Source organism: Drosophila miranda (genome assembly GCF_003369915.1).
Source record: "Drosophila miranda strain MSH22 chromosome Y unlocalized genomic scaffold, D.miranda_PacBio2.1 Contig_Y1_pilon, whole genome shotgun sequence".
NCBI classification, from domain to species: domain Eukaryota; kingdom Metazoa; phylum Arthropoda; class Insecta; order Diptera; family Drosophilidae; genus Drosophila; species Drosophila miranda.
The window spans coordinates 19,635,480-19,660,868 of NW_022881603.1; the positions used below are offsets into that span (position 1 = coordinate 19,635,480).

Below are 25,389 nucleotides of genomic sequence, written 5' to 3' on the forward strand. Positions count from 1 at the left end.
GTACAGCTGGGGACTTATGGTAGTCCGTAATTGTAACCCGATAAGTCTCTCAAAGGTTTTAAGTAGGAAAGACGATAAACTGATTGGTCTAAAGTCTTTCGGGGTTGAGTGTGAGGCTTTGCCTGCTTTAGGGATGAAAACTATCCTAGCCTTAAGCCACGCTTGCGGTATTGTACATACCGCCAGTATCTTCCTGAAGATACTATGTAGCCAGTTGATGGCCGTCTCCCCGGCCTTCTGAAGTTGGGCCGGGATTACCTGGTCCGGGCCTGGCGATTTAAACGGGTTGAAGCTGTTTACTGCCCAACTTATGTTCCGTTTTGTAAGGATATGGTCCATCGATTCTACCGATCCCTCTCCTGGGAGGTGTGACGGCTCGGTGGATGTGCATCCGGGGAAATGCGTGTCGAGCAGAATGTGTAGGGACTCCTCACTAGAGTTGGTCCACGTGCCATCATTCTTTTTGAGGTAACCTACCGAGGGGGTAGTTTTTGAGAGAACTTTCCGGAGTCTTGCGGCCTCCGAAGTTTCCTCGATTTCGGAGCAAAATTTTTGCCAGGAGGCTCTTTTAGCCTTCCTCGTTTCCTTTTTGTATAGTGCTAGACTGGTTTTATAGTCTGCCCAGTGAGTATCCTCCTTAGTTCTTGTGGCTCTATTGAATAGAGTCCTACAAGTTCTACGAAGGGTGTCTAGTTGCTTAGACCACCAGGGGGGTTTCTTTTTCCCCCTTGGTCTGGTAGAAGGGCATGCTGCCTTGAAGGCTTTGTTGCACGCATCCGTAAACCTGTTCACAAGACGGTTTAGGTTGTCTTCAGTGTTCGGGCAATTAGGGGCGTTAGGAGGGAGTAGCTCCTCCAGGGTTGTGTTATATTTTTCCCAGTTGGCTTTTCTGGGGTTGATATAGTCGGGTGGTTTGGGAATATCGAAGGATAATATCGTCTCGATATACCTGTGGTCCGAGAAGGAGTGGTCTCCTAGGACTCTCCAACTCTTGATTGTGTCCAGCAGTTTGCTTGACACTAGCGTGAGGTCAATTACCTCCTGCCGATTTTTAATTATAAATGTGGGGTCGTTACCCCGATTGCTGTATGAATAAATTTGAGTTCAGGATGAAGCTGAACAGTGACTCACCCCTTACATTCGAGTCCGTGCTCCCCCATTGGGTGTGGTGGGCGTTGGCATCGCAACCTATAAGTAGGTCTTTGTCCGTCCTTTCGCTGTCGCTGGCTATTTTGCGAACAAGGTCGTTCGGAGGATCATCCTCCTCGTGGGCCATATAGGACGCCACCAGCCTGAGATGATTCCCTTTTAGTTCTAGGCTTGCCGCCGTGTTATCGCCATCGCTAGCAAGTATGCAGGTACGGATTTTACCTTCATTTTGGGATACAATGATCTTGTATTCCCTCGTCCCCAATCCACAGACCTTGCCTCCTACCACCCAAGGCTCCTGGATCAGGACTACGTCGGCTCCGCTTGCGTCTAGGCGGAGTATGAGAGCAGCCGATGCTGCTTTACAGTGGTGGAGATTTATTTGAAGGATCCTTAGGACCATCTTCAAGATTCTCCACCACCGTGATGTCCGCGTCCGAGTCATCTGAGACGCTCTCTCGGCACATTGACTCAAAGTCGAGCATCAGCTCTGTCTCTGAGAAGAAGCCTTCCTGGTCTGGCTCCAGCTCGTCGTCAGGCGCTTCGATCTCCGCAGCGACATCCTGCACGTCTGGCTTGACGACAGGAAGCGCCGCGGCCGCCGCGTCACCTTGATGGTGACCGAGCTGAAGCCGAAGTTTAGCTCTCCTTTTGCTGCCTCTATCGGGGCCAGCGACTCTTTATTGAGAACGAGCACTGCCTGGTTAGTCGGCCCTTGTGTCGTCTCAACCTTGGCTACCTTCCAATCTGAGGTTGGTAGTCCTGGGTTGCATCTCTGCAGCATCTTGAGGATGCGTTCTGGCTCCTTAAAGGTAGCCGGCACCCAAATTCTGGCCCTCGGTCTGCTGGGCACCTCGCTCCAGTCGACTGCGACGAGTTTCGCCCCAGCATAGACCTCGCCGACCTGCGCTACCGCCGCTTTATAAAGCTTTACAGAGCGCTCGTCTTCGCAGGCAATTATCTTAACATTGCCCTGGAACCACCCCATGTCCGTGCAGACTGGCGGAGGTCCAGGGTCTTTGTCGAGGAGTTCGAAGCAGCGGTCGGCCAGTGCCGCTTCCACCCACTTCCACTGACTCCTTGGGATTCTACCCTCTGCGCTGCCTCTGTCGAGGACACCAATTAGCGTCCTCTCCTTGGCAATCTGCGCAAAGGAGACATTTGGCAGCACTCTAGAGCGCTTTGCTACCGGTCCCGGTGTCTCCTGCGAGCGTTGCCTCTTGGCTTGGGGAGCCACCTTTTTCTGTTCTAAGGTGAACTCCGGGAGCACGGCAGAAGCCCATTCCACCTTCTTCAGCCAGTCGGCTGATGGGCTGGCTTCACTGCTGGCGTTTTGCCGACGGAGTATGTGACCTGCACTCCTCTTTTCGGCATATGTGTAGCGTCTGGCTTGGGCGCTTGTCGACGGCAAGTCAACCACCCCCTCCGCTTTACCAGAAGGTCGGGCAGCCGCAATATTGCTTAGCTTTCCTTCCAAGGTGTCAGCTTCGGGAGTTACCTTGCCACCCACACCGGATTCGGGATGGGACCCCCTCGGGTTCGCACAGGCACCTTCCACCTTGCAGGTATTCCCTACTATAGAACCGGTTGGGCCAGGCCTTTGGGCCGCTGCCTTTCCGAGCTTGGGATTGCTCCCAGTTGGCATTTGGGGAGCGCCGCACTCATTTGTTTTTATACCCGATACTCAAAATGAGTATTGGGGTATATTAGATTTGTGGTAAAAGTGGATGTGTGTAACGTCCAGAAGGAATCGTTTCCGACCCCATAAAGTATATATATTCTTGATCAGCATCAATAGCCGAGTCGATTGAGCCCTGTCTGTCTGTCCGTGCGTCCGTCTGTCCGTCCCCTTCAGCGCCTAGTGCTCAAAGACTATAAGAGCTAGAGCAATGATGTTTTGGATCCAGACTTCTGTGATATGTCACTGCTACAAAAATATTTCAAAACTTTGTCCCGCCCACTTCCGCCTCCACAAGGGACGAAAATCTGTGGCATCCACAATTTTAAAGATATGAGAAAACCAAAAACGTAGAATTGTAGAGAATGACCATATCTTTAAGACTGCGGAATCTGAATTGGATCGTATTATTATTATAGCCAGCATCAAGAAAACAATTTAATTTTTTCTCGCCCTGTCTCTCTCTAACACACACGTAGCATAGGCGGCTTTGCTTAGAGTAAAACATTAGCGCCTAGATCTCAGAGACCACAAAAGCTAGAGCAACCAAACCACACTCCTAATATATCGGACCGAGACGAGTTTGTTTCAAAATTTCGCCACACCCCCTTCCGCCCACGCAAAGGACGAAAATCTGGGGATATTCAAAAATCTCAGAGACTATTAAGGCTAGAGTAACCAAATTTGGTAGTTGCACTCCAGTTAGATCTGACTATAAAACGTGTATCTCAAAATTTTACCCCACCCCCTTCCGCCCACACAAAGGACGAAAATCTGTTGCATCCACAATATTGCACATTCGAGAAAACTAAAAACGCAGAATCATAGATAATGACCATATCTATCAGATTGCTGAATCTGGATCAGATCAGATCATTTTTATAGCCAATAGGAACAAATCAATTTGCAGTGGCTACGCAGCGCCCGACGTCACGCTCAGACTGATTTTCTGTCTCTCTCGCACGCACTCTTTGTCGTGTCGTTTAAAATTAGCGGCGTCTGCCGGAGGAGAGCCATACTGACTTAGTATCGGGTATGACTGTTGAGTTGCGGTGTCCGCAGCAACTCACAACGTTCCCCCTCGTTAAGTATAAATTAAATCAGATTAGATAATAAACCAGTACAAATAATCACAGAAAAGAATGCCGTTTTTATACCCGATACTCAAAATGAGTATTGGGGTATATTAGATTTGTGGTAAAAGTGGATGTGTGTAACGTCCAGAAGGAATCGTTTCCGACCCCATAACGTATATATATTCTTGATCAGCATCAATAGCCGAGTCGATTGAGCCATGTCTGTCTGTCCGTCCGTCCGTCCGTCCGTCTGTCCGTCTGTTCGTCCGTCTGTCCGTCCCCTTCAGCGCCTAGTGCTCAAAGACTATAAGAGCTAGAGCAACGATGTTTTGGATCCAGACTTCTGTGATATTTTACTGCTACATTTCAAAATATTTCAAAACTTCGCCCCGCCCACTTCCGCCCCCACAAAGGACGAAAATCTGTGGCATCCACATTTTTCAAGATACGATAAAACCAAAAACGCAGAATCGTGGAAGATGACTATATCTTTTACAGTGCAAAATCTGAACCAGATCGTATAATGATTATAGCCAGAATCAAGAAAACAATTTCATTCTTTCTCGCTCTGTCTCCCTCTAACACACAGGTTTCATGGTCGGTTTTGCCAATTGCAAAATATGAGTTCAAGGATCTCAGAACCTATAAGAGCCAGAGCAACCAAATTTGGTTTCCACACTCCTGTGATATCGGACCTTGACCGTTTCGTGTCCAAATTTCGCCACACCCCCTTCCGCCCCCGCAAAGGACGAAAATCTGGGGCATCCACAAATCTCAGAGACTATTAAGGCTAGAGTAACCAAATTTGGTATCCGCACTTTTGTTAGATCTTACAATAAAACGTGTATCTCAGAATTTCGCCCACCCCCTTCCGCCCCCACAAAGGACGAAAATCTGTTGCATCCACAATATTGCAGATTCGAGAAAACTAAAAACGCAGAATCATAGATAACGACCATATCTATCAGATTGCTGAATCTAGATCAGATCGGATCATTTTTGTAGCCAAAAGCAAGAAGAGCCCGACGTCACGCTCAGACTGATTTTCTGTCTCTCTCGCACGCACTCTTTGTCGTGTCGTTTAAGATTAGCGGCGTCTGCCGGAGGAGAGCCATACTGACTAAGTATCGGGTGTAACTGTAGAGTTGCGGTGGCTATCCTATTGGCTATAAAAATGATCTGATCTAATCCAGATTCAGCAATCTGATATATATGGTCATTATCTATGATTCTGCGTTTTTAGTTTTCTCGAATGTGCAATATTGTGGATGCAACAGATTTTCGTTCTTTGTGGGGGCGGAAGGGGGTGGGCGAAATTCTGAGATACACGTTTTATAGTGAGATCTAACAAAAGTGCGGATACCAAATTTGGTTACTCTAGCCTTAATAGTCTCTGAGATTTGTGGATGCCAGAGATTTTCCTCCTTTGCGGGGGCGGAAGGGGGTGTGGCGAAATTTGGACACGAAACGGTCAAGGTCCGATATCACAGGGGTGTGGATACCAAATTTGGTTGCTCTAGCTCTTATGGGTTCTGAGATCCTTGAACTCATATTTTGCAATTGGCAAAACCGACCATGAAACCTGTGTGTTAGAGAGAGACAGAGCGAGAAAGAGTGAAATTGTTTTCTTGATTCTGGCTATAATAATTATACGATCTGGTTGAGATTTTACACTCTAGAACACATAGTCATCCACTACGATTCTGCGTTTTTGGTTTTATCGTATGTTTGAAAATGTGGATGCCACAGATTTTCGTCTTTTGTGGGGGCGGAAGTGGGCGGGGCGAAGTTTTGAAATATTTTTGTAGCAGTGACATATCACAGAAGTCTGGATCCAAAACATCGTTGCAATAGCTCTTATAGTCTTTGAGCACTCGGCGCTGAAGGGGACGGACGGACGGACGGACGGACAGACGGACAGACAGACAGGGCTCAATCGACTCGGCTATTGATGCTGATCAAGAATATATATACTTTATGGGGTCGGAAACGATTCCTTCTGGACGTTACACACATCCACTTTTACCACAAATCTAATATACCCCAATACTCATTTTGAGTATCGGGTATAACAAGGGGAACGTTGTGAGTTGCTGCGGACACCGCAACTCTACGGTTATACCCGATACTAAGTCAGTATGGCTCTCCTCCGGCAGACGCCGCTAATATTAAACGACACGACAAAGAGTGCGTGCGAGAGAGACAGAAAATCAGTCTGAGCGTGACGTCGGGCGCTGCGTAGCCACTGCAAATTGATTTGTTCCTATTGGCTATAAAAATGATCTGATCTGATCCAGATTCAGCAATCTGATAGATATGGTCATTATCTATGATTCTGCGTTTTTAGTTTTCTCGAATGTGCAATATTGTGGATGCAAAAGATTTTCGTTCTTTGTGTGGGCGGAAGGGGGTGGGGCGAAACTTTGAGATACACGTTTTATAGTGAGATCTAACAGGAGTGCGGATACCAAATTTGGTTACTCTAGCCTAATAGTCTCTGAGATTTTTGAATATCCCCAGATTTTCGTCCTTTGCGGGGGCGGAAGGGGGTGTGGCGAAATTTTGAAACAAACTCGTCTCGGTCCGATATATTAGGAGTGTGGATACCAAATTTGGTTGCTCTAGCTTTTGTAGTCTCTGAGATCTAGGCGCTAATGTTTTACTCTAAGCAAAGCCGCCTATGCTACGTGTGTGTTAGAGAGAGACAGGGAGAGAAAAAATGAAATTGTTTTCTTGATGCTGGCTATAATAATGATACGATCCAATTCAGATTCCGCAGTCTTAAAGATATGGTCATTCTCTACAATTCTACGTTTTTGGTTTTCTCATATCTTTAAAATTGTGGATGCCACAGATTTTCGTCCCTTGTGGAGGCGGAAGTGGGCGGGACAAAGTTTTGAAATATTTTTGTAGCAGTGACATATCACAGAAGTCTGGATCCAAAACATCGTTGCTCTAGCTCTTATAGTCTTTGAGCACTAGGCGCTGAAGGGGACAGACAGACGGACGCACGGACAGACAGACAGGGCTCAATCGACTCGGCTATTGATGCTGATCAAGAATATATATACTTTATGGGGTCGGAAACGATTCCTTCTGGACGTTACACACATCCACTTTTACCACAAATCTAATATACCCCAATACTCATTTTGAGTATCGGGTATAAAAACAAATGAGTGCGGCGCTCCCCAAATGCCAACTGGGAGCAATCCCAAGCTCGGAAAGGCAGCGGCCCAAAGGCCTGGCCCAACCGGCTCTATAGTAGGGAATACCTGCAAGGTGGAAGGTGCCTGTGCGAACCCGAGGGGGTCCCATCCCGAATCCGGTGTGGGTGGCAAGGTAACTCCCGAAGCTGACACCTTGGAAGGAAAGCTAAGCAATATTGCGGCTGCCCGACCTTCTGGTAAAGCGGAGGGGGTGGTTGACTTGCCGTCGACAAGCGCCCAAGCCAGACGCTACACATATGCCGAAAAGAGGAGTGCAGGTCACATACTCCGTCGGCAAAACGCCAGCAGTGAAGCCAGCCCATCAGCCGACTGGCTGAAGAAGGTGGAATGGGCTTCTGCCGTGCTCCCGGAGTTCACCTTAGAACAGAAAAAGGTGGCTCCCCAAGCCAAGAGGCAACGCTCGCAGGAGACACCGGGACCGGTAGCAAAGCGCTCTAGAGTGCTGCCAAATGTCTCCTTTGCGCAGATTGCCAAGGAGAGGACGCTAATTGGTGTCCTCGACAGAGGCAGCGCAGAGGGTAGAATCCCAAGGAGTCAGTGGAAGTGGGTGGAAGCGGCACTGGCCGACCGCTGCTTCGAACTCCTCGACAAAGACCCTGGACCTCCGCCAGTCTGCACGGACATGGGGTGGTTCCAGGGCAATGTTAAGATAATTGCCTGCGAAGACGAGCGCTCTGTAAAGCTTTATAAAGCGGCGGTAGCGCAGGTCGGCGAGGTCTATGCTGGGGCGAAACTCGTCGCAGTCGACTGGAGCGAGGTGCCCAGCAGACCGAGGGCCAGAATTTGGGTGCCGGCTACCTTTAAGGAGCCAGAACGCATCCTCAAGATGCTGCAGAGATGCAACCCAGGACTACCAACCTCAGATTGGAAGGTAGCCAAGGTTGAGACGACACAAGGGCCGACTAACCAGGCAGTGCTCGTTCTCAATAAAGAGTCGCTGGCCCCGATAGAGGCAGCAAAAGGAGAGCTAATTCGCTTCTAGCTCTTGCTTAAGCCGGTTGTGTTTTTTTCTTGCTCCCGCATTCTCCGCCCTTTGCCTAAATATCATACAACATTGTTGTGTCTTTGTTTTGATTTATTATCGCATCTCTTTAATTTGATTCTACTTTGTGTTAACCACCAGTGTTTTGTTTGTAAACAAGTGTTTAATATAAATTCAATATTGCAACGTAACACATCGGACTCGTGCAGGCAATTTGTTATTGTTTTTTGCCCAGTCTGCTTTTCGTTATCGCTTCTTCGGTGTGCACTGTTCTCGCGCATCAGCGTTTGCATCGCCCACCCTCTCTCGTGAGCATACGCGGGCTTCTCGCATTGTTGCTCTCACTCTCTCTGGATTGCCTACACTCTCCCTCTCTGTGGACTTTTCTTTTGTGTCTCTGCTTTGGTGAGTTTACCGCTCGTTTTCTGCACTTCGTTGGATCATCTGCTTTGAATTATTGCCGCTGCAGCTGATTGTCTGGCTCGCTCTGCTGTCTGCTCTCCTACTTTACCTGCGATCTCACTCCGTTCTCTTATTATTCGTGCACAGTGATTCTACTGCTGTCAATAATGGCAATCGTTTGTAGTGCAAAGAAATGTGAATTCGGTGGTGTTATCATTGGTGATTCATTTCTTAGCTGCTGGCTGTGCGACAATTTTGCCCACATAAAATGTGCTGGTGGTGGAAATTTTGGCCGGCTGAATGATCTGATCTCGAAACGCATGGGCCTGTCTTGGTCATGTCTGGCTTGTCGGGAGATTGAGGCCGAAATGCGCACATTTATGAGACAGACTCGAACTGGGTTTCTGGATGTCCGGAAACAATTTGTGGCTCTCAACGAGAAATTTCTTGCCCTTGAATCACAGTTTCTTGGGCTCAAACTCTTGAGCGAATCGCCTAGACGGAAAATTCCGCATAATGATACCAATCTCTTGCAACCTAATCCGATTGGTACGCCTGCCTCCCACCTTCATCCATCGGAAGCATTTCCGTGTAGGCATGCCACGCCGTTGTCTGTAAATCCGCCAACGGTGGCTCCGGAGTTCTTTACACCGAGCAATGTGCTTCCTTCGAGCACCCAACTCCCCAACAGCATCAATCCCATCCCTGCAGTTTCTGTGACCGTCACTTCTGACGCGGTGAGTGCTCCTAGTGCGGGTGTGCTGGTTGCTGACGACGTCTTGCCAATTCCTGCTCCAATTCCTGCTCCAATTCCTGCTCCAATTCCTGCTGCAATTCCTACTCCAATTCCTGCTACAGCCATTGCTGCCAATTCCTCTGCCCTTGTACCGAGATCTCTTTTAGGTGTGGCTCCACCATCTCGATCTCGCTCGGGACTTCAACTTAAAGCAGTGGTCCCTCGGAAAGCAATATTTGTTTCTCGTCTTATTCCTGAGGCTACAACGGAGGATGTTAAACAACATCTTGCCACTAAACTTAACACTTCGCCTGTTGATATAGTTGTGACTAAATTTTCATTTAAACATAAGCGCAACATATCATCATTTAAAATTCTTCTCCCTGATTCTTTACTATCCTGTTCTCTAGAACCGTCAATATGGCCTGAGCATACAATTGTGCATGAGTTCCTTCTCAAAGATTCGAACTCGAATCCAAGAATTACCGAACATGCTCCAAAAAACTAATGTACTATTTTTCCATGCACTATCAGAACGTTCGCAGTTTGCTGGGAAAGTTGCGTCAAATTCATACTAATAGCGCGTCCTTTGATTTCGATGCCATCGCGTTTACCGAAACCTGGCTTAACTCCTCTGTCAATGATCACGAAATTTTCATTGATAGTTACACTATTTATAGAATGGACCGCCCATCTTTTGCAGGTGGGGTTCTGATTGCAGTTAAATCTGTTTTCTCATCTGAGTTATTCCCATTCAATAACATTCATGGAATTGAATTTGTTGCAGTCAAAGTTCGTGTTGGCTCCGCATTTTTCTATTTAACCTGCTCTTACATTCCTCCCAGGTCTGATGCTGAGCTTTACTTACACCACCTTTCAGCAATTAATAATGTTGTTTCTACATTAGGGTGCAATGATCGAATTATTGTCATGGGGGACTTTAACCTCCCATTTCTTTCTTGGCTGCCTTGTAATGACGCTAACCTGTTGTTTCCCAATTGCCATAATGACTTTATCAATGGGCTAACGGATATTTCCCTTGTCCAAATTAATGCCGTTAAAAACATTAGGGACAGACTTCTTGACCTCGTTTTTGTTAACGATGGTTCTCTTGCTACTGTATCTAGAGCAAGCCCAATATCTCTCCCTGAAGATCCTTACCATCCAACTTTGTTGATATCACTGGAGTGTACACAATCTGGAGGTGCTGACAGTTCCATGGCTCCTTGTCACATAAAGTGTTTTCGCAAAACAAACTTTATTGATTTAGATCTACATCTCTCGCGTGTTGATTGGTCGTTTCTTTATTCATTACCGAACATAGATGCAACTGTTAACTCGTTTTATAGTTCTATTTACTCCGCCCTTAATACGTTTGTTCCAGATATCACTGTACCTGTATCGTCCAAGCCTCCCTGGTTCTCCAAGTATTTGTCATACTTAAAAAATAATAAATCCCGGCTCTATAAAAAGTACCAGAAGTCGGGCTCCACGTTGGCCTTAGCTCTATACTCCTCCGCTCGCTCTCTGTTCCTTGCCGTCAATAGTCAGTGTTATAATCATTACCTTTCACAATGTAGTAGTAATTTTCGTAGTGATCCTAAAAAATTCTATTCGTTCGTTAATTCTAAGCGCAAGTCAAACGTTTTTCCTCCGTCCCTTCATTACCAGAACAAAACAGAAGCTTCTGCTGTTGGTATTGCAAATTTATTCGCTAACTTTTTCCAAACAACGTACTCGTCTCATATTTACAACGCATCCACTCCGTATCCGTACCAGCTACCTCAAGCTAACAGTATTTTTCTGCCCTTTTTCGAGGAAAGCGTTGTTCTTGAAGGTTTGTCATCTATGGACATATCGTTTTCTGCGGGTCCAGATAAGGTACCAAGTTGCATCTTAAAACACTGTGCCCAGTCCCTTTGCAAGCCCTTGACCTTTCTCTTCAACCTCTCCTTGGAACAGTCTTGTCTCCCAGTAATTTGGAATGAGTCCTACATCATTCCGCTTCACAAAAAAGGTTCAAGATCAAACATTGAAAACTATCGTGGTATCGCAAAGCTTTCCGCCATCCCGAAGCTTCTTGAGTTCCTGGTCACCCGGCAACTGCAACATCTTTGTTGCAGCTTGATATCTCCGTCGCAACACGGTTTTTTCAGACATCGTTCAACATCGACTAACCTTCTTGAGTTTTCTAACCTAATCCACCGTGGTTTTCAAATTGGTTTGCAGACGGATGTAGTTTTTACGGACTTCAGCAAGGCATTCGATTCTGTGAACCATGCTCTGCTTATTCAAAAGCTCTCCTTATTAGGGTTCCCAACGAATCTTCTAGATTGGATTTTGTCCTATCTCTCTAACCGTACTCAACGTGTTTTGTTTTCTAACGTGTTGTCAAATACTGTTAATGTTACTTCAGGTGTGCCACAGGGAAGTCATCTGGGCCCGCTTCTGTTTATTTTATTTGTGAACGACCTTCCTCAAGTTATAACATACTCTACTACACTAATGTATGCTGATGATGTCAAAATCTGTCTTTCTTACTCTGATTGGTATTTGCACACACGCCTTCAACTTGATCTAAGTGAACTACTATTGTGGTGTTCAACTAATCTTCTTTTTCTGAACCTTTCCAAATGCAAACTTATGACATTTTACCGTCGCGCTCCTCATTTTGTCTCATATGTTCTAGGAAATCATGTCCTTGAGCGAATTTCGAGTTCAAATGACCTCGGAGTCCTTTTTGATCATAAGATGTGTTTCAACACCCATATAGCTGCAACTGTAAATAAAGCTAAGGGTGTTTTAGCGTTCATCAAGCGTTGGTCCAAGGAGTTTGACGACCCGTACGTTACGAAACAACTGTACATCTCGTTAGTACGTCCTATATTGGAGTATTGTTCTTGTGTGTGGAGCCCGCAGTATAAAGAGCAGCAGGCTGTTATTGAATCCGTGCAAAAGCAATTTTTAATTTTTGCCCTTCGGAACTTTAACTGGGACTCGGGAAGAATCTTGCCACCCTACCGGTCTAGGCTAAATCTTATTGACCTGCCGTCGTTGCACCATCGCAGAATATGCAATGGCGTAATGTTCGTGCACAAGCTCCTTCTTGGGACTGTTGACTCCCAAACTCTCTTGGGTCAGATTGACTTGGCCGTTCCATCCAGACCTACCCGTACTTTTAGGCCTATCCGTCTACCCATATGTAGGTCTAATTATGCTGATCATTAACCTTTTAGGGTTTTATGCCATAATTATAACTCCCTCTGTCTAACCCTATCCCCTGAACTGTCTCTTAAACTAATTGCATGCAATATTTATAATCATTTAAATTTAGCTAACTTTTAACTTATCTTTTTCTGCCTTTAGTAACTAAGTACCATTATTAACAGATAATTTGTTAATTTAATAAATAAATAAATAAATAAACTTCGGCTTCAGCTCGGTCACCATCAAGGTGACGCGGCGGCCGCGGCGCTTCCTGTCGTCAAGCCAGACGTGCAGGATGTCGCTGCGGAGATCGAAGCGCCTGACGACGAGCTGGAGCCAGACCAGGAAGGCTTCTTCTCAGAGACAGAGCTGATGCTCGACTTTGAGTCAATGTGCCGAGAGAGAGTCTCAGATGACTCGGTCGCGGACATCACGGTGGTGGAGAATCTTGAAGATGGTCCTAAGGATCCTTCAAATAAATCTCCACCACTGTAAAGCAGCATCGGCTGCTCTCATACTCCGCCTAGACGCAAGCGGAGCCGACGTAGTCCTGATCCAGGAGCCTTGGGTGGTAGGAGGCAAGGTCTGTGGATTGGGGACGAGGGAATACAAGATCATTGTATCCCAAAATGAAGGTAAAATCCGTACCTGCATACTTGCTAGCGATGGCGATAACACGGCGGCAAGCCTAGAACTAAAAGGGAATCATCTCAGGCTGGTGGCGTCCTATATGGCCCACGAGGAGGATGATCCTCCGAACGACCTTGTTCGCAAAATAGCCAGCGACAGCAAAAGGACGGACAAAGACCTACTTATAGGTTGCGATGCCAACGCCCACCACACCCAATGGGGGAGCACGGACTCGAATGTAAGGGGTGAGTCACTGTTCAGCTTCATCCTGAACTCAAATTTATTCATATGCAATCGGGGTAACGACCCCACATTTATAATTAAAAATCGGCAGGAGGTAATTGACCTAACGCTAGTGTCAAGCAAACTGCTGGACACAATCAAGAGTTGGAGAGTCCTAGGAGACCACTCCTTCTCGGACCACAGGTATATCGAGACGATATTATCCTTCGATATTCCCAAACCAACCGACTATATCAACCCCAGAAAAGCCAACTGGGAAAAATATAACACAACCCTGGAGGAGCTACTCCCTCCTAACGCCCCTAATTGCCCGAACACTGAAGACAACCTAAACCGTCTTGTGAACAGGTTTACGGATGCGTGCAACAAAGCCTTCAAGGCAGCATGCCCTTCTACCAGACCAAGGGGGAAAAAGAAACCCCCCTGGTGGTCTAAGCAACTAGACACCCTTCGTAGAACTTGTAGGACTCTATTCAATAGAGCCACAAGAACTAAGGAGGATACTCACTGGGCAGACTATAAAACCAGTCTAGCACTATACAAAAAGGAAACGAGGAAGGCTAAAAGAGCCTCCTGGCAAAAATTTTGCTCCGAAATCGAGGAAACTTCGGAGGCCGCAAGACTCCGGAAAGTTCTCTCAAAAACTACCCCCTCGGTAGGTTACCTCAAAAAGAATGATGGCACGTGGACCAACTCTAGTGAGGAGTCCCTACACATTCTGCTCGACACGCATTTCCCCGGATGCACATCCACCGAGCCGTCACACCTCCCAGGAGAGGGATCGGTAGAATCGATGGACCATATCCTTACAAAACGGAACATAAGTTGGGCAGTAAACAGCTTCAACCCGTTTAAATCGCCAGGCCCGGACCAGGTAATCCCGGCCCAACTTCAGAAGGCCGGGGAGACGGCCATCAACTGGCTACATAGTATCTTCAGGAAGATACTGGCGGTATGTACAATACCGCAAGCGTGGCTTAAGGCTAGGATAGTTTTCATCCCTAAAGCAGGCAAAGCCTCACACTCAACCCCGAAAGACTTTAGACCAATCAGTTTATCGTCTTTCCTACTTAAAACCTTTGAGAGACTTATCGGGTTACAATTACGGACTACCATAAGTCCCCAGCTGTACTCAAGTGCGCAGCATGCCTACCGGAAAGGAAAATCCACGGAAACGGCACTTCACGAAGTGATCTCGAGTGTAGAAAAATCCCTGCATCTCAAAGAATACTCACTAATAGCTTTTCTCGATATCGAGGGAGCCTTCAACAACGTCACACCGGGCGCCATTACAGAAGCCCTGACTGACCTGGGGGTGGACCGTCACTTGGTGATGCTCATTGATCAATTGCTCATACGCAGGACGGTGACATCATCGATGGGATCGTCCACCCAGTCAAGGTATGTCAACAGAGAAACCCCGCAAGGGGGAGTTCTGTCTCCTCTTCTATGGAACATTGCAGTCAATAAGATTCTATGCGACCTGGAAGAGGGGGGCTGTAAAGTAGTGGCATACGCGGATGACGTTGCAATTATCTTTGCGGGGAAATACCCCCAAACACTATGCGACCTAATGACCGCAAAGCTTGCTCGATTGTCCGAATGGACAGAATCGCGCGGATTGGGACTAAATCCCTCGAAAACGGAACTCGTGTTATTCACAAAAAAATACAAGGTCCCGCCCCTCAACCCCCCAACACTAAACGGATACAGGCTCTCCTTCAGCGACAGTGCCAGTTACTTAGGGTTGGTAATTGACAAAAAGCTTAGCTGGAACCTGAATGTCAAGGATAGAGTGAGGAAGGCAACGACAGCACTCTATACTTGCAAAAAAGCTATCGGCCTAAAGTGGGGCATGAACCCAAGCATAGTCCGATGGATATATCTGGCAATCTGGACTCTGAACAATGGGTACCCCAGAACATAGGTCACTCATCTATACTAAATAATAACGAGGGGGTGCTGCGTAGCCAGTGCAAATTGATTTGTTCCTTTTGGCTATAAAAATAATCTGATCTGATCCAGATTCAGCAATCTGATATATATGATCATTATCTATGATTCTGCGTTTTTAGTTTTCTCGAATGTGCAATATTGTGGATGCAACAGATTTTCGTCCTTTGTGTGGGCGGAAGGGGGTGGGGCGAAATTTTGAGATACACGTTTTATAGTAAGATCTAACAGGAGTGCGGATACCAAATTTGGTTACTCTAGCCTTAATAGTCTCTGAGATTTTTGAATATCCCCAGATTTTCGTCCTTTGCGGGGGCGGAAGGGGGTGTGGCGAAATTTTCGGTCCGATATATTAGGAGTGTGGATACCAAATTTGGTAGTCTCTGAGATCTAGGCGCTAATGTTTTACTCTAAGCAAAGCCGCCTATGCTACGTGTGTGTTAGAGAGAGACAGGGCGAGAAAAAATGAAATTGTTTTCTTGATGCTGGCTATAATAATGATACGATCCAATTCAGATTCCGCAGTCTTAAAGATATGGTCATTCTCTACAATTCTACGTTTTTGGTTTTCTCATATCTTTAAAATTGTGGATGCCACAGATTTTCGTCCTTTGTGGGGGCGGAAGTGGGCGGGACGAAGTTTTGAAATATTTTTGTAGCAGTGACATATCACAGAAGTCTGGGTCCAAAACATCGTTGCTCCAGCTCTTATAGTCTTTGAGCACTAGGCGCTGAAGGGGACGTACAGACGGACGGACGGACAGACGGACAGACAGACAGGGCTCAATCGACTCGGCTATTGATGCTGATCAAGAATATATATACTTTATGGAGTCGGAAACGATTCCTTCTGGACGTTACACACATCCACTTTTACCACAAATCTAATATACCCCAATACTCATTTTGAGTATCGGGTATAACAACATGGTCCCAGCAAGAACGGACTATCAAGTTCCAATGGAGCACACGGAGACTCCATTCAGCATAATCATCCCTCATAGAGACGATTGGCTCGAGGGACTCCCCGGCCCAGACGGGGCCATAAGCATCTTCACGGATGGCTCAAAACTGGACGGCAGGGTTGGAGGAGGAATCTACTCTGAACAACTTAACATAAGGCAATCTTTCAGGCTTCCGGATCACTGTAGCGTCTTCCAAGCGGAAGTTACAGCAATCAGGGAGGCTCTGTACTGCCTTCACACGGTTACCACCACGGCAACCAATCTAAACATCTACAGCGACAGCCAAGCTGCGATCAGATCACTTAACGCGATCTCCTCGAACTCGGCTACTGTGGCGAAGTGCCGCAGATCTCTTCACGAGATGGCTCAGCAATTTGCTATCAGCCTTATATGGGTCCCGGGAAACCGGGATATCGAGGGCAACTGAATAGCGGACGAACTGGCCAGATCTGGCACTATAACCCCCCTTCTCCAAGATAAGGAGGATATTTGTATGCCTATGGCCACCTGCAAGCTCATCATAAAGGAGCAGTACACGCGACTGATAGACAACAAGTGGCAAATAGGGCCACGTTGTCGCACAGCTCGGCAAACATGGCCGACCATAGATAAGAAGCGCACCTCAGAGCTCTGCAAACTAGGCAGGGAAAGGTGCAGCGCAGTCATACGTTCCCTCACAGGACACTGGCTAGTAGGCACCCACGCAAACAGGCTGGGTGCCCCATACAATGATTTCTGCCGCAGCTGCAGAGACGAGGACGAGGAGGAAACAGTGGAACACCTGTTCTGTTCCTGTCCAGCTCTCAGCAGAAGGAGGCTGCATCACTTGGGCTCTGCCTTTCTGAACGACATCTCGGAGATGTCCACGCTATGTCCCAGAAAGATCGTCAACTTTATAAGGGCATCTGGATGGGACAACTGTTGACATGAAGTCTCATCTGCAGGGAGGGAATGATACCAAGCGGTATCAGAACGGGCCGAAACCGGCCTAAGTGTGCTGGGCTCCGAGAGAGCTTGGCGGCCGTCTCTACCTAACCTAACCTAACCTTCCTCTTCGTTCCCTTCAACCACAAAGGGTTGCCGGCAGTGAATGTGTTTGTGGTGTGATTAGTATTTTGTTGGTTTATGCTTTTGGTTTCTATTTGCGGCTCCAGCAAACACAAACAGCTGTACATCAAAGACAAAAATGCGAATAGAAAGGCGAAGCAGAGGAGGCGAAGAAAGCGAAACAATAATAACAATAAAGCCAAAAGGTGAGAGCAGTCGACTGGCAGACAGAGAGAGAGAGCGAGCACACATTCGTGTTGTTATTTTTATACCCGATACTCAAAACGAGGGGGAACGTTGTGAGTTGCTGCGGAGACCGCATCTCTACAGTTATACCCGATACTAAGTCAGTATGGCTCTCCTCCGGCAGACGCCGTTAATATTAAACGACACGACAAGGAGTGCGTGCGAGAGAGACAGAAAATCAGTCTGAGCGTGACGTCGGGGGCTGCGTAGCCAGTGCAAATTGATTTGTTCATTTTGGCTATAAAAATGATCTGATCTGATCCAGATTCAGCAATCTGAAAGATATGGTCATTATCTATGATTCTGCGTTTTTAGTTTTCTCGAATGTGCAATATTGTGGATGCAACAGATTTTCGTCCTTTGTGGGGGCGGAAGGGGGGGGGGCGAAATTCTGAGATACACGTTTTATTGTAAGATCTAACAAAAGTGCGGATACCAAATTTGGTTACTCTAGCCTTAATAGTCTCTGAGATTTGTGGATGCCCCAGATTTTCGTCCTTTGCGGGGGCGGAAGGGGGTGTGGCGAAATTTGGACACGAAACGGTCAAGGTCCGATATCACAGGAGTGTGAATACCAAATTTGGTTGCTCTGGCTCTTATAGGTTCTGAGATCCCTGAACTCATATTTTGCAATTGGCAAAGCCGACCATGAAACCTGTGTGTTAGAGAGAGACAGAGCGAGAAAGAATGAAATTGTTTTCTTGATTCTTGCTATAATAATTATACGATCTGGTTGAGATCTTACACTCTAGAACATATAGTCATCCGCTACGATTCTGCGTTTTTGGTTTTATCGTGTCTTTAAAAATGTGGATGCCACAGATTTTCGTCCTTTGTGGAGGCGGAAGTGGGCGGGGCGAAGTTTTGAAATATTTTTGTAGCAGTGACATATCACAGAAGTCTGGATCCAAAACATCGTTGCTCTAGCTCTTATAGTCTTTGAGCACTAGGCGCTGAAGGGGACGGACGGACGGACGGACGGACTGACGGACGGACGGACGGACGGACGGACAGACGGACAGACAGACAGTGCTCAATCGACTCGGCTATTGATGCTGATCAAGAATATATATACTTTATGGGGTCGGAAACGATTCCTTCTGGACGTTACACACATCCACTTTTACCACAAATCTAATATACCCCAATACTCATTTTGAGTATCGGGTATAATGACTATTGGGGTATATTAGATTTGTGGTAAAAGTGGATGTGTGTAACGTCCAGAAGGCGGATCTAATATACCCCAATACTCATTTTGAGTATCGGGTATAATGAGTATTGGGGTATATAAGATTTGTGGTAAAAGTGGATGTGTGTAACGTCCAGAAGGAATCGTTTCCGACCCCATAAAGTATATATATTCTTGATCAGCATCAATAGCCGAGTCGATTGAGCCCTGTCTGTCTGTCCGTCTGTCCGTCCGTCTGTCCGTCTGTCTGTCCCCTTCAGCGCCTAGTGCTCAAAGACTATAAGAGCTAGAGCAACGATGTTTTGGATCCAGACTTCTGTGATATGTCACTGCTACAAAAATATTTCAAAACTTCGACCCGCCCACTTCCGCCCCCACAAAGGACGAAACTCTGTGGCATCCACAATTTTAAAGATATGAGAAAACCAAAAACGTAGAATTGTAGAGAATGACCATATCTTTAAGACTGCGGAATCTGAATTGGATCGTATTATTATTATAGCCAGCATCAAGAAAACAATTTCATTTTTTCTCGCCCTGTCTCTCTCTAACACACGTAGCATAGGCGGCTTTGCTTAGAGTAAAACATTAGCGCCTAGATCTCAGAGACTACAAAAGCTAGAGCAACCAAATTTGGTATCCACACTCCAAATATATCGGACCGAGACGAGTTTGTTTCAAAATTTCGCCACACCCCCTTTCGCCCCCGCAAAGGACGAAAATCTGGGGATATTCAAAAATCTCAGAGACTATTAAGGCTAGAGTAACCAAATTTGGTATCCGCACTCCTGTTAGATCTTACTATAAAACGTGTATCTCAAAGTTTCGCCCCACCTCCTTCCGCCCACACAAAGGACGAAAATCTGTTGCATCCACAATATTGCACATTCGAGAAAACTAAAAACGCAGAATCATAGATAATGACCATATCTATCAGATTGCTGAATCTGGATCAGATCAGATCATTTTTATAGCCAATAGGAGCAAATCAATTTGGAGTGGCTACGCAGCGCCCGACGTCACGCTCAGACTGATTTTCTGTCTCTCTCGCACGCACTCTTTGTCGTGTCGTTTAATATTAGCGGCGTCTGCCGGAGGAGAGCCATACTGACTTAGTATCGTGAATAACCGTAGAGTTGCGGTGTCCGCAGCAACTCACAACGTTCCCCCTCGTTTTTCGTATGCGGTCGACTCCGACTATCAGCCAGTGATGTCATAGCGACAGAGCGAGAGCGGGGGTAGAGACTGAGCGAGGCCGATGATGTCATGCCAAAAGCACATTTCGAAAGCGACGCACCGCAGCACATGGCAGCGCAACGTCTCACGCTGTCTCTCACTCACGCGCTCTCTCTGGGACTCCCTCTCCGTCTAATATTTATCGCTGGCCTGCTCTTTGTTCATTCTGTGCTCTCGCACTCTCTTGGCATTTCATGCAAATCCTAATGAGCAACGAATAACGGGAGACATTTTCGACTATGGGTTACCTGTTGGTCTTAGGCCTCTAGGGCTTATAATGGTTATCCACAGATCATGGCTATACGTATGTATAGTTTCAATTACCAACTCTTCGGCATAACATAAGCAAACGCTTGTGCTCAAAAGATTCGATATACCCCTGAGCGTGACGTCACGCGCTGCGTAGCCACTGCAAATTGATTTGTTCCTTTTGGCTATAAAAATGATCTGATCTGATCCAGATTCAGCAATCTGATAGATATGGTCGTTATCTATGATTCTGCGTTTTTAGTTTTCTCAAATCTGCAATATTGTGGATGCAACAGATTTTCGTCCTTTGTGGGGGCGGAAGGGGGTGGGGCGAAATTCTGAGATATACGTTTTATAGTGAGATCTAACAGAAGTGCGGATACCAAATTTGATTACTCTAGCGTTAATTGTCTTTGAGATTTGTGAATATTCCCAGATATTCGTCCATTGCGGGGGCGGAATGGGGTGTGGCGAAATTTTGAAACAAACTCGTCTCGGTCCGATATATTAGGAGTATGGATACCAAATTTGGTTGTTCTACCTTTTATAGTCTCTGAGATCTTGGCGCTAATGTTTTACTCTAAGCAAAGCCGGCTATACTACGTGTGTGTTAGAGAGAGACAGGGCGAGAAAAAATGAAATTGTTTTCTTGATGCTGGCTCTAATAATAATACGATCCAATAATACGATAATTCTCTACGATTCTGCGTTTTTGGTTTTCTCGTATCGTTAAAATTTTGGATGCCACAGATTTTCGTCCTTTGTGGGGGCGGAAGTGGGCGGGGCGAAGTTTTGAAATATTTTTGTAGCAGTGACATATCACAGAAGTCTGGATCCAAAACATCGTTGCTCTAGCTCTTATAGTCTTTGAGCACTAGGCGCTGAAGGGGACGGACCGACGGACAGACGGACGGACGGACAGACGGACAGACAGACATGGCTCAATCGACTCGGCTATTGATGCTGATCAAGAATATATATACTTTATGGGGTCGGAAACGATTCCTTCTGGACGTTACACACATCCACTTTTACCACAAATCTAATATACCCCAATACTCATTTTGTCTGCCGGAGGAGAGCCATACTGACTTAGTATCGGGTATAACTGTAGAGTTGCGGTGTCCGCAGCAACTCACAACGTTCCCCCTCGTTCGATGATATTTTCGTGGGGCAATAAATAAGTTCAGTTTTATTTTTTAAGCTAAATAGTATTTCAAATAAAAGAACATACCATAAATCAATTGTAAATGGTGGGGGGGTGTAAGGGGCGGGGACTGGTCAGAAATAGCCAAGGGGATAGTTTATGCTAATGGCACTCAAGGCAAACAAAATAGCAGCGAAATATCTGTGGATGTGGATGTTAGATGAAAAATGGAAGATATCAGATCGTTGAACGGGTTTCCAAGCAAATTTCGAATTGGGATACGTCTAATGAATAATGCATATAGACAGAGGGATAGAGAGCGAGAGCGTTTTTGAGGGGGAATCTGAGTCAGTTGAGTGACGTCATGCTTCGAGCACATGTAGATAAAATGTGGATCATATGAATAATCCGCTCTCCCCTTCTTTTCCGACAGAATCGAGAAGAAGACGAAGGAGGCCAATGTGGCGGAGAACAATGCCCGCCTGTACGAATCTCGCTACAACGAAGTGAACGGCAAGTACAACCAGGCCCTGGCCGATCGCAAAAAGTTCGAGGATCAGGTGAAGGAGCTTACCCTCGAGAATGATCGCCTGCGCCGGCAGCTGGACGATTTGCGCAAGCAGCTGGAGGCCGAGACCCTGGCCAGGGTCGATCTGGAGAACCAGAACCAGAGCCTGCGCGAGGAGCTGGCCTTCAAGGATCAGGTGCACTCGCAGGAGCTGACCGAGACCCGGTCCCGTCGCCAGATCGAGATCAGCGAGATCGACGGTCGTCTGTCGCGCCAGTACGAGGCAAAGCTGCAGCAATCCCTCCAGGAGCTGCGTGACCAGTACGAGAGCCAGATGCGCGTCAATCGCGAGGAGATCGAGCAGCTGTACGACAACGAGATCCAGAACCTGAAGGCCGCCGTCTCCAGAGCTGCGCAGGGATCGGCCCATGCCACCGAGGAGGTCCGTCTGATGCGCACCAAGATCGACGGCCTCAATGGCAAGCTGCAGGACCTGGAGACCACCAATTCTGGCCTGAATGTGAGTACTGCCGCGTTCCCTTTAAGCCATTCCTTTGCTAATTGGATATCCTTATCTTTCTGTAGGCATGCATCAGGGAGCTGGAGAACCTCCTGGACACGGAGAAGCAGAGCCACAACCAGTACATCGCCTCGCTGGAGGCGGAGCTGCAGCGCATGCGCGACGAGATGGCCCACCAGCTGCAGGAGTACCAGGATCTGATGGACATCAAGGTGTCCCTGGACCTCGAAATCGCCGCCTACGACAAGTTGCTGTGCGGCGAGGAGCGTCGCCTGAACATCGAATCCCCCGGCGGCCCCGGCACCGACTCTGGCATCTCCAGCAGCAACGGCACCCATCTGAGTGCCAGCGGGGGCTCGCGATCGGGCCGCGTCACGCCCAGCAACCGTCGCTCGGCCACGCCCGGCATCTCCGGCTCGACTGCCGTCAAGCGCCGGCGCACGGTGATCGACGAGAGCGAGGACCGGACTCTGTCCGAGTACTCGGTGAATGCCGGCGCCAAGGGTGATCTGGAGATCATTGAGGCCGATGTCGAGGGACGGTTCATCAAGCTGCACAACAAGGGCACCGAGGAGATCAGTCTCACCGGCTGGCAGCTGACCCGCATCGCCGGGGACGAGGAGCTGGCCTTCAAGTTCTCGCGCGGTTCGAAGGTGCTCGGTGGGGCCAGCGTGACCATCTGGTCGGTGGATGCCGGCACCGCCCACGATCCGCCCAACAATCTAGTGATGAAGAAGAAGTGGCCGGTGGCCAACTCGATGCGCTCCGTCCTGGCCAACGCCGACAAAGAGGTGAGAGTCTTGTCGATATACAACACGTGCGCCACATGCGACATCTGCCGCCCCTGCAGACATCTCGAGTTTGTGCTCGACCAGTACGCAATACCCACCACCCTCACTCCTCAAGAATCGTTGGCTAATTCCCCTTCCTTTTGCTTGCAGGATGTTACCAGCTACGACCGTGTCCGTGCTAACGTTTCCAGCCACGTCTCCCGGCACCGCAGCAGCGGGACGCCGAGCACAGGGTTTACCCTCGGTTCCGGAGCTGGCTCCACTGGCGTAAGAAGTCTCTTCTCTTTGCTCTTCTAAGGGAAAAACCCGGAACTCGAATCGGACTGGATCTACAGCCACAGCTCCAACCCACACTCATCGCAGAGACTCACAGACTTCGGAGACCACCCACCATTCATCCACGCACACGGAGATCTGACAAAGGAATGGAAAACTGCTTGACATGCATATCACAAGTGTACTACTACTACTGCGTGCCTTTCTTTGGCCTCCTCTACATGGCGTCACTCTATATGTTTCCTATGCTTAAGTAAAGAACGTGATCCCCGACTCCCTATGTTATGTTTACGCTTAAGTAAATGATTTTGCATTTTGGTAAATATACAAAAAAAACACACACACACCACACAAATATACAATATAATAAATGTTGAAATAAAAGAAAAAACAAAAAAAAGTCAATTAACGGCCAAAACTATCTGAAAGTTGGCCAAGACCAGGAGGCTGGCAGGCAGCCTAATCGGCTTAGACCGAAAAGGGGATTTGCCAGACTCGCAGAAACTTCTTGAGCCGCTGTCGCAGCATTTTCTGCTATCTCACCAAGGTCCAGGCCCAGGCACAGGCCCAGGGCCCAGGGCCCAGGACAGAGCCTGGCCAAAACGGACAGGTAAGTGGAAGAAATTAACTACACCAAGGCCGGTGCGGAGGCGGCCCAAACAGAATGTCAGCTCACGAAAAGTTTAGCAACTTTACAACTAGAACGTAAATTGGGTCGGATCACTGGAAAGAAAGCAACAAAATGCAGCTGCCGGTGTACAAAAAAGTTGCCAAATTCCTCGGCACAAAACAGGGGAAGTTGTGATAGTTGTGGTATTTCTATATGAGCCAAGCAGTCAGTCAGAAATAGATATCACAGGAATATAGGGGTTTATACCAAATTAAATACTGAATCACAGAAAATGGCTTCGAATGGAGCACTTTTTTTTAGCCCCATTGCATGCCACTGTTTCCGTCTTGTAACTTATCCTGAAACCATCAGCAGATACAAATATTAAATTGGTTTATCTATTGCTCAGACATTTTCTTGCAGTGCACGAGCATCGCATCGCATCCACTGAGACAACTTAGCGGCGCTTGAGTGAGTGCACGATTCAATGATGGGATGAATAGGAACAGCAGAGACAGAGGAGGGTAAGAGTGGGTGGCAGTGGCTGTGGCTGTGGCTGGGGCTGGGGCTGTGTGGGATTGAGAGACAGCTCAGACTTCAAAGTAGTTTTCCCGAGGAGAAAGTTTTTTGTTCCCTTCTTGGCGCACGTTTGCATGCGCATAATAGAATTAGGCAAAATAATAAGTTGTTTTCCCTCCCATTTCTGCTTTCCATTCGCACGGGCTCCTGCTCCTCCAGCGTTGTGCAGGTGCGGAGTCCATGTGTCCAGGATCTGTGTGGGTCCTGCCATGCAAATCTCGGCCAGACTGAATAGAGGGATATTGTGGCGGGGGCTCAAGTAACAAACAGAAGAGTGCAGTGGAAATTCCTTTTTTTACACACACACACACTCGCTTCCCAGGTACTGCTGCGGTCAAGTTTATGGTTTAAATAATGATAATAGCATCCTGTTCTGATTACTTTCGCAACTGTTTCGTATTTTAAATAAAAAATATATACAAAAACTTTGCGATTCACTTTTAAAAACTCAAAAAAGGCTGCTTCGGTTTTGGCAAAACGCAATATTTTTCCGTTTACCTCGCCGAAACTAAAAGTAAACGGTATTTTATTTAAGACGAGGTGGAACGTTGTGAGTTGCTGCGGACACCGCAACTCTACAGTTATACCCGATACTAAGTCAGTATGGCTCTCCTGCGGCAGACGCCGCTAATATTGAACCACACGACAAAGAGTGCGTGCGAGAGAGACAGAAAATCAGTCTGAGCGTGACGTCGGGCGCTGCGTAGCCACTGAAAATTGATTTCTTGCTTTTGGCT

General features: G+C 47.2%; 2 protein-coding genes across 4 annotated transcripts in view; one reads left to right on the forward strand and one right to left on the reverse strand.

The window, feature by feature from the left end:
• Nucleotides 1–23,799, forward strand: part of LOC117190511 (lamin-C-like) — a 128,072-nt gene extending 104,273 nt beyond the window's left edge. Inside the window, exons 1-4 of one of the 3 annotated variants that reach the window (XM_033395580.1) lie at nucleotides 12,906–13,335; nucleotides 21,802–22,396; nucleotides 22,462–23,270; nucleotides 23,338–23,799. In XM_033395580.1, coding sequence (XP_033251471.1) covers nucleotides 13,307–13,335; nucleotides 21,802–22,396; nucleotides 22,462–23,270; nucleotides 23,338–23,458 — 1,554 coding nt within the window. In that variant the 5' untranslated portion in view covers nucleotides 12,906–13,306 and the 3' untranslated portion in view covers nucleotides 23,459–23,799. Of the gene's footprint in view, nucleotides 1–12,905; nucleotides 13,336–21,801; nucleotides 22,397–22,461; nucleotides 23,271–23,337 lie in introns of those variants that run through there. The other 2 variants (XM_033395578.1, XM_033395579.1) reach the window with 2 other exon arrangements.
• Nucleotides 1–25,389, reverse strand: part of LOC117190510 (exostosin-1-like) — a 253,608-nt gene that overhangs the window by 24,595 nt on the left and 203,624 nt on the right. The window lies entirely within an intron of this gene.